Below are 12,844 nucleotides of genomic sequence, written 5' to 3'. Positions count from 1 at the left end.
GTGGGGCTCAATCTCTCGCTCGAGCTCTACGCGTTCTTGCTCGAGCTGGAGTCGTACTTCTCTGAGCTCTTAGTGCCATGCTCTTAGCTGCTCTACCCATAGGCAAGGTAGGGCCCCTATATCCCCCTCGACCTCATCGTCGGGGTCGTCTGTTGGGGTAGAAACTCCCTCATGGATTCTTTTGATGTATCCCTCGAGGGTACCCCCCATAAAACATTCTCACGAGGGGTGATGGCTCCCCCTGCTAGAGTCAGAGTAAAAGGGCGACTCTGATTCTCCTATGAGAAGGTCGAGAAAAGATTCCATGACATATTTGGTCAGCCCCACGAACCCATCGTTCGTAGGGGATGAGGGCGTGCGTTGCGCTACAAGGTGGCCAACAGTCTCACGGTGTTGCATAGACCGAACGAGAGCGCTGTTGGGGCACTCTGGATGAGGTATTCTAGAGAGAGCGGCTCTCCTCCAGCAAGCTGTGTCATGACATTAGCGAACAAGAAGGTGAGGTGGCCTAGGTCCTCCTAGGACTGTCAGGGTCCTAGGAAGGCGCTGAGTTGGTGCTCTAACCTCCTGTAAACAAACTAAGGAATAGGTCAATCTCAGGGGCGTGGGCCTCTGGTGCGTGCAACTGTAGCTCCTCAAATGCCTCGGCGATCGCGTCAAGGCCGGCAGAGTGGAGAGTTTGGACGGTGGTGGGAACTTGCACCAACTCTCCCTCCATCAAAATGATGAAGTCTAGGTTTCCGAAATGCACGTGGCGTTCCATTTCGTTCCAGCGGACGTCGTGGTTAACTAACATGCCTATCAACGTTCATTTGAGAGTTATGCAGAATAGCACCGGCATGCCTGACGTTGTTCTTGATGTGAATCCTTTGGTATGGCCCGTCATGGCCACGGGTTACATCGAGGCGTACTGGTCTTTTCCTTGGTGTTAGAGTTTTGACCCAGGGCCATACGCTTGGATCTGGAGTGGTTGGCGGCGGTATGGGTCCCCATCAGATGAGATGGAGCCCGCACTCGAGGGGTCAGGCGAGATAGAGCCCGTACCCAAGGGGTCGGGCGAGATGGAACACGAACCCAAGGGGTCAAGCGAGACGGAGCTCATGGCCTCAAGGTTGGGTGAGACGGAGCCCGTGGCCTAGGGCTCAGGTGAGACGGAGCCCGTGGCCTCGAGGTTGGGCGAGACGGAGCCTGTGGCCTCGAGGTCGGGCGAGACGGAGCCCGTGGCCTCGAGGTCGGGCGAGATAGAGCCTACGGCCTTGGGAAAGACCCCCGTGGCCTCGAGGTCAGGCGAGACGGAGCCCACGACCTTCGGGTCGGATGAGACTTTTTAATACATCTTGCCCCATCTAGGGAAGTCAGTGTGGGCGCTAACTTCCTTGCTTTGGGTATCCCAAATATCGATACCCGACAATAGGAACATAAAAATACATGTGTAACCTTGTGTGTGAATGATTGCTTAACTTGTTGAGCTTATGGTGGCACTCTGTTTACACATTCATGCATTCAAATTTAAATTTGAAATCATTTAAACATATGCATATAGAGATAGGAAATAGAAAAGGAAATCAGAAATAGGAAAAGCCTCATGGGCTCATTCTCCTCCTCACCCTCCTCTTGGCCTGCAGCAGCAGCCCACCCCTTCTCATCCTCCCTCCCTTCCTCCCACGTGAGCCGGCCTAGCTCGGCCCGGCCGTGCTCATCAGCTCCATCGCCTACCTTACGGCTGGTAGCCGTACATGGCACAACGCCTACATCAACGCCTGCTAGCGCCATCCTGGTGCCAGCAGGACATCAACGATGACACGATGATAGCAAGACCCCATGATGCTCCTCTTTCTCTCCTTTCCTCCCTCTTCCCCCTCACTATGAACGCATCAATGGTCGGCGCCATGGTCACCACCATGCCGAGCCACCGGAGTAGCCACCAAGGCAACTTCGACATGCGCATGAGCAAGCGCCAGTCATGGTGATGTGACTAGACGAGGTCAACGGCATGGCCACGTGATGGATAAGGATGGCCACAAGAAATATCTCATCGCTAGGACACCGACCTAGTCGGCCTATAAATAGGCCCGACTGGCAATGCTCTCGGCTCGCCCTCTCCACCACTAGCTTCGCTGAGGGCGGGAACACCTTATCTCCCCCTCCTCTTCCCCTTTCCCCTCCTCTTTCCCCTCTTTTCCACTTTTTTTTCTTTTCTAAAGTTCGCTGGCACCATCAGCGCCGCCCTCTCCTTCCTTCTTCTCTACTGCGTCTCTAGCCGATTGGAGAGATCGGTGAGTTCCCAAGCCTCTCCTCTTCCTTATGCAGTAGCTAGTAGGTAGTTTAGGTCTCTGTGTTGCACTGTCCATGTGATCCCCGCTCCGCCGAGCCACCATGGTCGTCGGCCATCACCGGTGAGGCCACCCCAGGGCACATCACCACCCCACTGCATTTCTTATTCACCCGCACCAACGTACACATAGTTAGCTATGTAGTATAGTGCCTCTAGGGTTGAGTCTAGTGCACGACGACTCCGGCGAGCCACCACCGCCGCCATGGGCACCCATTGCCGACGGTGACCCCGCCATCGGCTGCGGCATGACCTTGCAGACCCTATCCACCACTCCTGAGGACTAACGCCATCGGCATAAGCCGCTCCGGTGAGCCCTACTCCCCCTCCCCTACTCCATCACTAGCACGGGCACCTCCATCCACCGTTGTTCCCCCTCCTCCCCTTTCTCTGTCTCCGCCAGGTGGGACCGGGAGAAAACGGCGTTATCGTCCCCCTCAGTCTCTCTCTCCCTCCTCTTCCTTCACTGATAGGTGGGCCCACGGCTTAAATATTGACGCCGCCTTCACTGCTGACGTAAGCAGGTGGCCCACCCATCACACACACAGCGCGGGGTACGCTTTAGAAAATGCTGGGTACACCCGGGTAGTGTACACAGAGAGTTAGAAATGCATTTTTCTAGCTTACAAAAATTCCTAGAAAATTTGTAAATAAACTAGATGCATTAGGGAAATTAACCATGTAGTTTGCACATGTTTTCATGCAACAAAAAATGCATATAAAATTCCACCTAGTTAATTAGCTATAGAATAAACTTCTAAAATACATAACTTTTAAATCCTAACTCCTTTTTGCATGAAACCACTTCTAAAATCCATCTAAAATCAAACCCTACCATTTGCACCTAGTGCCACCATATAGTTCTATGGTTGCTTTTGCCTTTTTCTTTCGCGTATAGCGGTAGTCTTATTCGATCGATACGTCCGACAGATGATGGTAATCGTCAGGACGAAGACCCGAATTTCGTAGACGTGCCGGAAAGTGTCAACGATGAAGGCAAGTCCTAGCTCTCCTCCCTACCATCTTGCTTTAAACCACTGAAATGCTAAAACATGACTATGAGATTATTACCCTAGAAAAATGAGCTCGGTTAATGTGATATGAATAAGATAAATGGTTATCTTGTTATTTTATGAGCTCCACACCATGACTAGATTTGGGGATAATAATAGAACTTAAAACTTATTAAACCTGAACTAAACCCTGACATGGGGCGAGTGGTGGTAAACTATAGAGGTAGTTTATCATGGCAGAAATGCCAGGAGAGGATTCCTGTGGGAGATACTTGCCTCGGTCACATAAGGACCGGTTCGTAGTCCCTCTCGCCTAGTGAATTATTTTCATACAACCACATATCTATATGGGTAGGCTTGATCTCACACCCTGTTAGATAGAAGTATAATATCTACTAGGAGACCGGTGTAGGCAGCGGAATATCAGGAGCCGATACAGGGGATAGGTTTTCCTCCATATCCAGTTGGTGTGATTGCTATGTGATCTTCCACGTTAAGCTTTTGGTTTCTAGGCCGTGTTCGAGCCACTGTTTTCTTGAGCGTGTTCGAGCCATGTTTTTCTTTTGTGATGATTTGGTATCATCACGTTTGGGGGGATTTGATATCTTCCCGGTTTTGTGTCTCCAACCCTTGAGAAGCCGTAGTAGAGTTATATGGATATCTAAGGTCGCGTACATTTGAGTACGAGGTCTCGTTATGTCTATTTCGTCCACCGATCATGGATGAGGTTGCAGCTATCGTGTGGGGAAATTTGTACACCTCTGCGAATAGCCACGTCCTTGGAATGGGCAAATGCTAGGATGGGATACTGTGGTTAGCTTTATGTTTATGTGTAATAAAACTGGTAATGGAATTGATGCTAACCCGAGTACTAGTGGGAATGGTAATACTCCGCTACGACCCAACTTTTAATTATAATCACCACTACACTTCTATTTCCACCCTATGGTTGGGACTTGCTGAGTACGTATGTACTCACCCGTTGTTGACTCACAGACTTCGGCACCGAAGAAGACTATGACTTCGAAGATGAAGCGTACCACGAGGATTATGTTTCCCGTAAGGAGATACGATCGTAGGAATGTGACATCGAGGCTAGGGTTTCGTCCGCGCTCAAGTTGCCTGTGGAGTAGGATGTCATTTCGTTGTGTTATAATCCCGCTTTAGAGACCACCAATAATGTCGTTTCACGGCCGTAGCCTTCCGCTAGCTATGTAGCCTATGACTAAGCCCCTTGGGCCACTGTTGTAGACCTTATTTTAGATATCAATAAAGCTCGGAACCTTTTGCTATATATCTGTGTATCATCCTTGTGATTAGTGCGTATTTGTGCATGATCCTGGCGCAAATACAGATGCACCGAGGACTCTCAAATTGAGGGGCCGACACCCGCCTAGCTCCAGCAGCACACGACCTCCACCCTCCACCACCATCAATAATGCTACTCGATTGAAGCTTATCGCACTCACTGCCACCATTTCTCAAGGGTTATCCTCCATGACTGCAAGGTCGATGCCGCCCCTACCACCTCGCCATCTTCCAAAGTTTGCTGCTACCTCCAGATCGGTAATAAGCTTTTCAGCAACCCACAAAGTTCAATAGTCTCAAACAAGGGCATGCTTAGCACGGCTCCGGCAGCAACTTCTAAGAAGAAGCCGTACAAAACATTGTTTTTGCTGAGAAGTTATTTTCTGATGAATAGCAGAGGAGCTAGAGCCATCTTTAGATGAGGAGCCGAAGGTGGAAAAAAGTCAATCCTCCTTAAGTGCTCCGGCCCATTTGGATGAGCATTTGAGGAGGAGCCATGCCAAACAAACTCTAAGGCCTCGAGATCCTAAATTTAACCTCATATTTGGTGATGGATGGATAAGCAAGTAATCAATCACCTAAGGAGGAGTAAATCTACTAAAAATGTACTCCCTCTAATTCCCTAATAAAGCAAGTCGTTTTGGACATCAATACGGTCATTAAGAATGACTTTGACTGCTACTTTTTGCTATAAAATATAGTCAATATATATACTTTTTATGAAACTACATTTTGAGATGAATCTACTTACATCACTTTCCTATTTTCAAACTCAACTAAAAAGAATTAATTTTGAAATCAATGTTTAAAATGTTTGACTTCAGACAATCTTAGAACGACTTGCTTTAGGGAACCGGAGGGAGTATTTTCTTAAGCAAAAGTAGTTATAAATTGTAAAAGTTGTTTTTATAATAAGTCTAATAATGTCAATTTTGTGGGTAAAATAAAATTTAGACATTATAGTTAAGCTAAAAAGTTTGACTTTAAGGCAAGACATATATTTGAAAACAGTGAAAGTATTTATGTATAAATTATAAAAAGATTGCATGTACTATGATGCAAAACCTTAGACACAAATTTTTACTAAAAGAATATTTTATTAGGCTCTAAAACCCCTTAGGTGAAATCATAATACACTTTTTTTTAGCATCGAAATCATAATACACTTTCTCATGAAACGTAACACCTCGATGATTTATGGATGCTGCTTGTCCTATCCTATTCCGTTCACTTTTTTCCCTCTCGGGGTCGGAGCCGAACAAGCGTATATCCATATATCAAATAAAATATCGTGTTGGGAAGTCGGTATCCCACCGTTCTGGTTACACTTTTAGGCCCCGTTTAAATCCAATTTTTTTTTAGATTTTGGTTACTGTAGCACTTTCGTTTGTATTTATCAATTAGTGTCTAATTATGGACTAATTAGGTTTAAAAGTTTTATCTCGCGATTTCTCATCCAACTGTGTAATTAGTTTTTTTTCGTCTACATTTAGTACTCCATGCATGTGCCGTAAGATTCGATGTGACGAGTACTACGTAAATTTTTTTAAATCTAAACAGGCCCTTAATGGATGCAAAACCTTAGACTCATTTTTCACGAAAAGAAAATCATTAACACACAATTTAATGCTCAAACATCGTCCCCTCCACTCTCCCACGTTCCTCAGGGCCGCGTTTAGTTGCGTCGGAATTGGCGCCGTCGGATTTTCAGCGACATTGTAGCACACTATAGCATTTTGTTTGTATTTGGTAATAATTGTTCAATCGTTGATTAATTAGACTCAAAACGTTCATCTCGCAAAGTACAACCAAACTGTACAATTAGTTTTTGATTTCGTCAACGTTTAGTACTCCATACATATGCTGCAAGTTTAATGTGACGGGAAATCTTCTTTTTATATAGTGTGAAAGTTAGGAGTTGGGGGCGAACTAAGGACCCGTTTGGAGGAGCTCCGCGGGCTCCGGCTCCGGCACTGTTCATGCACTGTAGCAAGGAGCCGGTGGAGCTCGAAATCGTGGCTTCGCCGGCTCCTTCTCTTTTCGGCTTCTTTTCAGTTCATTTTGCTCCTCGATTTCCGAAACGGCTCCTGCTACAGTGTCGCTACAGTACCCGGGTGAGGAGCCGGAGCCGCCGGAGCAGCGCCAAACGCGTCCTAAACATTGCCCAGGTTGCGTTTCCTTGTCCAGCTTCTTCTTTATCCGTTGCCGTGCTGGCACTGTCACTGTGGTCCCCACCAAAAAGACGAGCACCAGCGTCGTCCACCCAAGCTGGTCTCCCCACGCATCCAGCCACGTCGGCATCACACCCTCGCGAGATCCCTCCCTCACTCCCCACGTGCACCCAGCTCACGCCGACAATACCCACCGACACGCGGGTCCCAGACCACCCGGTCCCACGCGTCACCCACACGCGCCACCCCGCGGCTGCGTTCCTCGCGCCGTCCCGCGGCGGAGAGTGGCGTTTGACCGCCCCCGGCCGGCGTCGGCTTTTCTTTCTTTCGTTTGTTTAATTCCCTCCGCCTCGCTTTCAGCCTCTCATGGCCAGCGCGAGACTCCACCACTTCTCTCCTCCCCGGATCACCCACCGAACCCAACCGGCGTCCAGATCTTCTCCCCCGCGGTTCAGATCCCCGGACCGCGCTGGCGCCGCCTGAAGAATCTGCAGCAGCGGCGAGGTAAGCTCTTTTGGTCTTTCTTTCTTTTCTTCTTGAGTTGGCACAGCCGTACAGGTTCATTTCGTGGTTGGATTTGGAGCTGCTTCCCGCTAAAGCGTGGCGTAATTGGGTTGCTTTACTGGTAGCTGCGATGCTGCTTAGTTTGATTCTTTTCTGCTTCCTTGTTTTTTTTTGCAGCGTGTTTCTTGCTTGGCTATTACAAAATATCCAAGTGTTCTGCTGGTTTAATTTAATTAATCAAAACTGCACTGTTCAAGCAATAATTGAGTTCGTCCCTTGCAACTTGCAGAGTGTGTGGCCATCTGACCTCCCTCCATGTCTATGTTTCCTGCTGCCAGGTTGCTTTGAGGCTGTGGTGGATCTCCTGGCCGGCGTGGCGACATGGGGCTGGGTTTGGGAGCTCTTCTCAAATCCGGCGGGCTCTCGGTCTCGGACTACGACGCCATCGTCTCGATCAACATCTTCATCGCGCTGCTCTGCAGCTGCATTGTCATCGGCCACTTGCTGGAAGGGAACCGATGGGTCAACGAGTCCATCACCGCGCTTGTCATGGTGGGCTCTCGCAGTCCGGGTGTTTGTGGTTTTGCTTCCGTGGCCACTGGTTTGAGTGTGTGCCTTGTTTCCTGTAGGGCCTCATCACCGGAGGCGTGATCCTGCTGGTCACTAACGGGACAAACTCACGCATTCTTGTGTTCAGCGAGGACCTGTTTTTCATCTATTTGCTTCCGCCGATAATCTTCAATGCCGGGTGAGTCTGCTTAGTACCATCATGGTTTTTGTGTCTTAGATTTCCCTTTGGAGCCGAATTTTCTTCCTAGGTGGCAAATGTTGTCGTAGTTTGATCTTAGTGTTCAAGCAATATGCAAAATTTCGTGAGTTTAACAAAGCCATGTAATGTGAGAGGTTAATCGCTAAATGAGCAATGCACAACCAATGTAGTCAGCTTTGGACCTAATCTCTTTCCTCTGTATGTTAATTACACCATGGTGAAACCCTGAAACTCACTATCTTTACTATAAACCCATTTTCTCCAAAAGTCCTAAACAACTGCTTCCCCGAAGTATGAAGTTGCCTTTGGATTCTCTAGGGTTTGTATCAGGGTCTTATAGGGACCCTTCTATAACTAAATGATTCAAATTATGAGTAAGCACCACTTTGTTTAATCATTTTTTTTCTGAATTTGGCAAGCTATTTCAGTAATTTAGGCTAACAGAACTGTGTGCAGAACACAGTAAAACATTTTCCACTGTTTGTCTAAACTCCAAAGTTACATTTGATACAAGTAATGAAGTATACCTTTTTAAATGTTTCCCCACATTATCAGGTTTCAAGTAAAGAAAAAGCAATTCTTCCGCAACTTTATAACAATTATTTTGTTTGGTGCTGTTGGAACTCTGATTTCCTTTGTAATAATCTCTCTTGGTAAGTTGCTAAACCACTTGTGCTGTTTGCATGGTCTTACTTTGGTTTCACATGTATGCTCATATTGTTTCTAATCACACAATATTTTTGAGGAAAAATATATTACCGTTAGTATTTCGCATATAAAAAGCATGATCGTGGTAGATTAGGTGCTATATAAAACACTTGCAGTGCAAGCCAACTTCATTTTCCCTAGTCAGTTGTAATAATAGATTGTTGGTTTTGTGGTGTACCATGTTGGATAGTACTTCAGTAAGCTATACACTAGGTTGAAACTTGAAACAAATGGCTTTGAGAATTTGGATTAAGACATGGAGTGTTAAATGGATATGTATCCTATAGGGTAGGAGCTGGTGTCTTCAGGGTTCGACATTCCTTCCAAACCAACAGAATTGTCCTGAGACCTGGGAGGTCTTGTAAGTAGTATAGTGTATATGGCCGTTATTTATAATCCATAGTGACTAGGGCATGCTAACAGTGGACACTGAAAAGAAGTCAGCTCCTTTTAATTCAAAATGTGCCCTTGCATATACATTTGAAAACAAGAAATCAGATAATTTAGATAAATGCTAAATTAAGTATGCTTCTTGACAGTTGGCCACCAAATAATTTGTCACTGATAATTTGTTGTTCTTGAAATCTGTGGAGGTCATCTTCATACAGGAAGTTACATTCAAATATGACATGTTCAAACCTTGTAGTTGTCAGACTTGTCTTGCTCAGGCTTCTAAGTCTTTTTTGTCTAATGGACATATCAGGTGCTATGGGATTGTTCAAGAAACTTGACGTTGGTCCACTGGAGCTTGGGGACTATCTTGGTTGGATATATACTAGACCCTTTTCATTCTCTGATAGTCTGATTAGACCATGGATGCCATTGTCAATTTGCTAATACTTGTTTTTTTTTTTTGTTTACCCATGTTTGCAGCAATTGGTGCTATTTTCTCTGCGACAGATTCTGTTTGCACCTTACAGGTTTCTTGTTGAACAATCTGCCATCTTTATCTTATAAAATGAGATAGGAAGCCAATTTAATTGGAAATTCATTACTTGCAGGTGCTTAACCAGGATGAAACACCCCAACTCTATAGTCTAGTTTTTGGTGAAGGTGTTGTTAATGATGCCACATCTGTTGTGCTCTTCAATGCAATTGAAAACCTTGATATTGCTAATTTTGATGCTATTGTTCTGTTGAATTTCGTTGGAAAATTTCTCTACCTGTTCTTCACCAGCACCATACTTGGAGTAGCTGTAAGTAATCACCTACTGCCACTGTTGTGAATCGTCTTATGAATACTTTCCTACTGCCAAAATAATCAGAAAATCTACTCTGTTGATTTTAGCATGGCTCTTTTGACTGACTGATAATGTTGTTTCATGGCAGACTGGGTTGCTTAGTGCGTACATTATCAAGAAGCTCTGTTTTGCCAGGTCTGTACACAACTCTCTGGCTCTGTGGGGTAGTTTATTGTGTTTTAGTTTACACTACAAAACAACAGACATTTGAAAATTACTGTTTCATGCTTGTGATGTGCAGACATTCAACTGATAGAGAAGTTTCTATCATGATACTCATGGCATACCTTTCGTACATGCTGTCAATGGTAAGTGCATGAATATAAGAAGTTCCAAACGTCATAAATAAGCAAGTCTTGGAAAATGTTTAGGGGGGTGTATATTAAAATCATATGGTATTGATATTATATTAAAAATTTAACCTTTAGTTACTAATTTCTCTTGATCTGCTACCTTTGTTCTTATTTTCCTGCAGCATGCACTGATCTCAGTTTCTTAGCCTTTTGCAAACAACATAATACCAAGATTTGTTTCTGATATTTTCTTCCATTTTTCAGCTGTTGGACCTGAGTGGCATTCTTACTGTCTTCTTCTGTGGAATAGTAATGTCACATTACACTTGGCATAATGTGACAGAAAGTTCTAGGGTTACCACTAAGTATGTCTTTTCTGGATTCAGCATTTCTAGCAAAAATTATGGTTCTAACATTATGTATACTAATTGCTGATTTTCCCTTTCCATGCTGCAGGCATACTTTTGCAACTTTATCATTCATTGCAGAAATTTTCCTCTTCCTCTATGTTGGGATGGATGCATTGGACATTGAGAAGTGGAAATTAGCTAGTAGCAGGTACCTTTCGCTGTTGGAATGATTGATATTTTAAGGACTAGATATACCAACATAGATAACATACTAGTAAGAAAATTTCTGCTGTGTTATTAGTTATCTTGAACAAACTACATGTATCAGCTATTGACTCTGCAGTCTGCATCCAGTTAGGCTGATGTTATGTCAGTCCTGAACTAAAATATTCTTGTTATACTGGTTCTGTTGTTGGCAAGAGGAATCTGTATTCTTTCTTTTTTTATTTGGAGATTCCTCATTGAACCAGAATACCAGATCCTTCATCAGGTTTCTATTAACTGTTGTTTGCCAAGTGAGCAGCAATGGTCCACAACAACAGCTCCCAGTGGATGTCTTTTGTCCTTACTTTCTAAAATGATCTCCCCGCCACCCCTCCCCCCCAACCACCCCCAAAAGCTAATATATCTATTTGTTTCTCCTATGATGCAGTCCTAAGAAACCAATTGCTTTAAGTGCAATTATATTGGGATTGGTTATGGTTGGAAGAGCAGCATTTGTATTCCCTTTGTCGTTCCTATCCAACCTAAGTAAAAAGGAGGCCCGTCCAAAGATCTCCTTCAAGCAACAAGTTAGTACTAGATCTTTTTTTCATTCTTCTGCCATTGTGTCCCTCTGGAAACCTGAAAGAGCTAACGCTGCTGGTATTTTCCTTTAGGTAATCATATGGTGGGCTGGTCTCATGAGAGGAGCCGTGTCAATTGCACTTGCCTATAACAAGGTGATGTTTGAATCGAATTGTCATCTGCTTTGAATCTGCTACCAGATTTTTACATATCATTGCTTGAGCATCTATAGGCTCTTATTTATACTAGGCCATGTAAACTTTTGCAGTTTACATCATCTGGTCATACTGAAGTGCGAGTTAATGCTATCATGATCACCAGCACAGTTATTGTTGTTCTATTCAGCACAATGGTAAGCCTGCTATATCTTATTATTATCTTGAACAGCTGTTCTTCGTATATATGCATATGTTACACAGTCCAGCACAAAACATGACACTGAAACCATGGGTATAATAATAACACATGTGATGCTTTTCATATTTGTTTCTTCATGCTGTATGTGAATATGCAAATAGAATTGAAGGTCCATACACATGAATCAACTAGTTTGTTTTTTTTTCTTTTGAGAAAAATGAAAGTACTACCATTTTGCTAATTTATATGCCACCATTGAATTCAGGTTTTCGGTCTGCTGACCAAGCCGCTGCTTAGTCTGCTCATCCCACCAAGGACTGGCCTGAACACGTCATCTCTGCTCTCAAGCCAGTCTATTCTGGACCCACTTCTTACTAGCATGATGGGGTCTGACTTTGATGTAGGACAGATCAACTCGCCTCAGTACAACCTCCAGTTTATTCTCACAGCGCCAACTCGCTCTGTCCATCGCCTTTGGCGCAAGTTTGACGATCGGTTCATGCGCCCGATGTTCGGGGGGCGAGGTTTCGTTCCCTTTGTGCCTGGTTCGCCGGTGGAGCGGAGCGTCCCTGAACCTCACCTGGGCACTGTGACGGAGGCTGAGCATAGTTGAAATGAGGCAAGAAAGATGTATACAATTTTCTGTAGATCTTCAGACAGATACCACTCGTACTCCTATTTTGTCCTCAGAATCCATTGGTGTAAATTGTTGTTGTAGTATCTTGTGCAGATAGTTTCTGTAGAGCTACACAAGCTGCTGTAAATTTCTGGGAGGCACTCCCAACTGTAGAATGCCACAATTCATCTGTAAATTTCAATGTTGTTCAAGAAGAAGAATCACATGCTAGCATATTGGCATGTTTTTTTATTTTTTATAATTGTATAATTGTGGGCCTGGTGCCCTGGTACAAACAGTTTCTCATTGTCCTGAACTGAAGTTACCATGTCTCAAACGATGTTGGGTCTGGTCTAGTGGTCTTAGTTTTTGTCACGGGATTTATAGATTTACCCC

At 44.7% G+C, this 12,844-nt stretch overlaps 1 protein-coding gene across 2 annotated transcripts; it reads left to right on the top strand.

Annotated features, from left to right (window-relative positions):
• The first annotated feature begins 7,173 nt into the window (after positions 1-7,173).
• Positions 7,174-12,787, top strand: LOC136512104 (sodium/hydrogen exchanger 1-like). 2 transcript variants are annotated; one of them, XM_066506101.1, is made up of 15 exons: positions 7,174-7,328; positions 7,667-7,880; positions 7,958-8,076; positions 8,653-8,750; positions 9,509-9,568; positions 9,679-9,725; positions 9,807-10,001; positions 10,135-10,181; positions 10,288-10,354; positions 10,604-10,704; positions 10,796-10,897; positions 11,342-11,480; positions 11,568-11,630; positions 11,744-11,827; positions 12,098-12,782. In XM_066506101.1, exons 2-15 carry the CDS (start codon positions 7,710-7,712, stop codon positions 12,443-12,445), a joined length of 1,641 nt encoding a protein of 546 aa, XP_066362198.1. In that variant the 5' UTR covers positions 7,174-7,328; positions 7,667-7,709; the 3' UTR covers positions 12,446-12,782. The 2 variants fall into 2 exon arrangements, with proteins under 2 accessions (XP_066362198.1, XP_066362199.1); XM_066506102.1 differs by lacking the exons at positions 7,174-7,328; positions 8,653-8,750 and having other exon boundaries at positions 7,865-7,880; positions 12,098-12,787.
• The last annotated feature ends 57 nt before the right edge of the window (positions 12,788-12,844 follow it).

The sequence above is a fragment of the Miscanthus floridulus genome, chromosome 16 (genome assembly GCF_019320115.1).
Source record: "Miscanthus floridulus cultivar M001 chromosome 16, ASM1932011v1, whole genome shotgun sequence".
In the NCBI taxonomy this organism is placed as follows: domain Eukaryota; kingdom Viridiplantae; phylum Streptophyta; class Magnoliopsida; order Poales; family Poaceae; genus Miscanthus; species Miscanthus floridulus.
The sequence above is the reverse complement of the archived record's forward strand: the minus strand, read 5'-3'. Positions and strand labels throughout refer to the sequence as shown.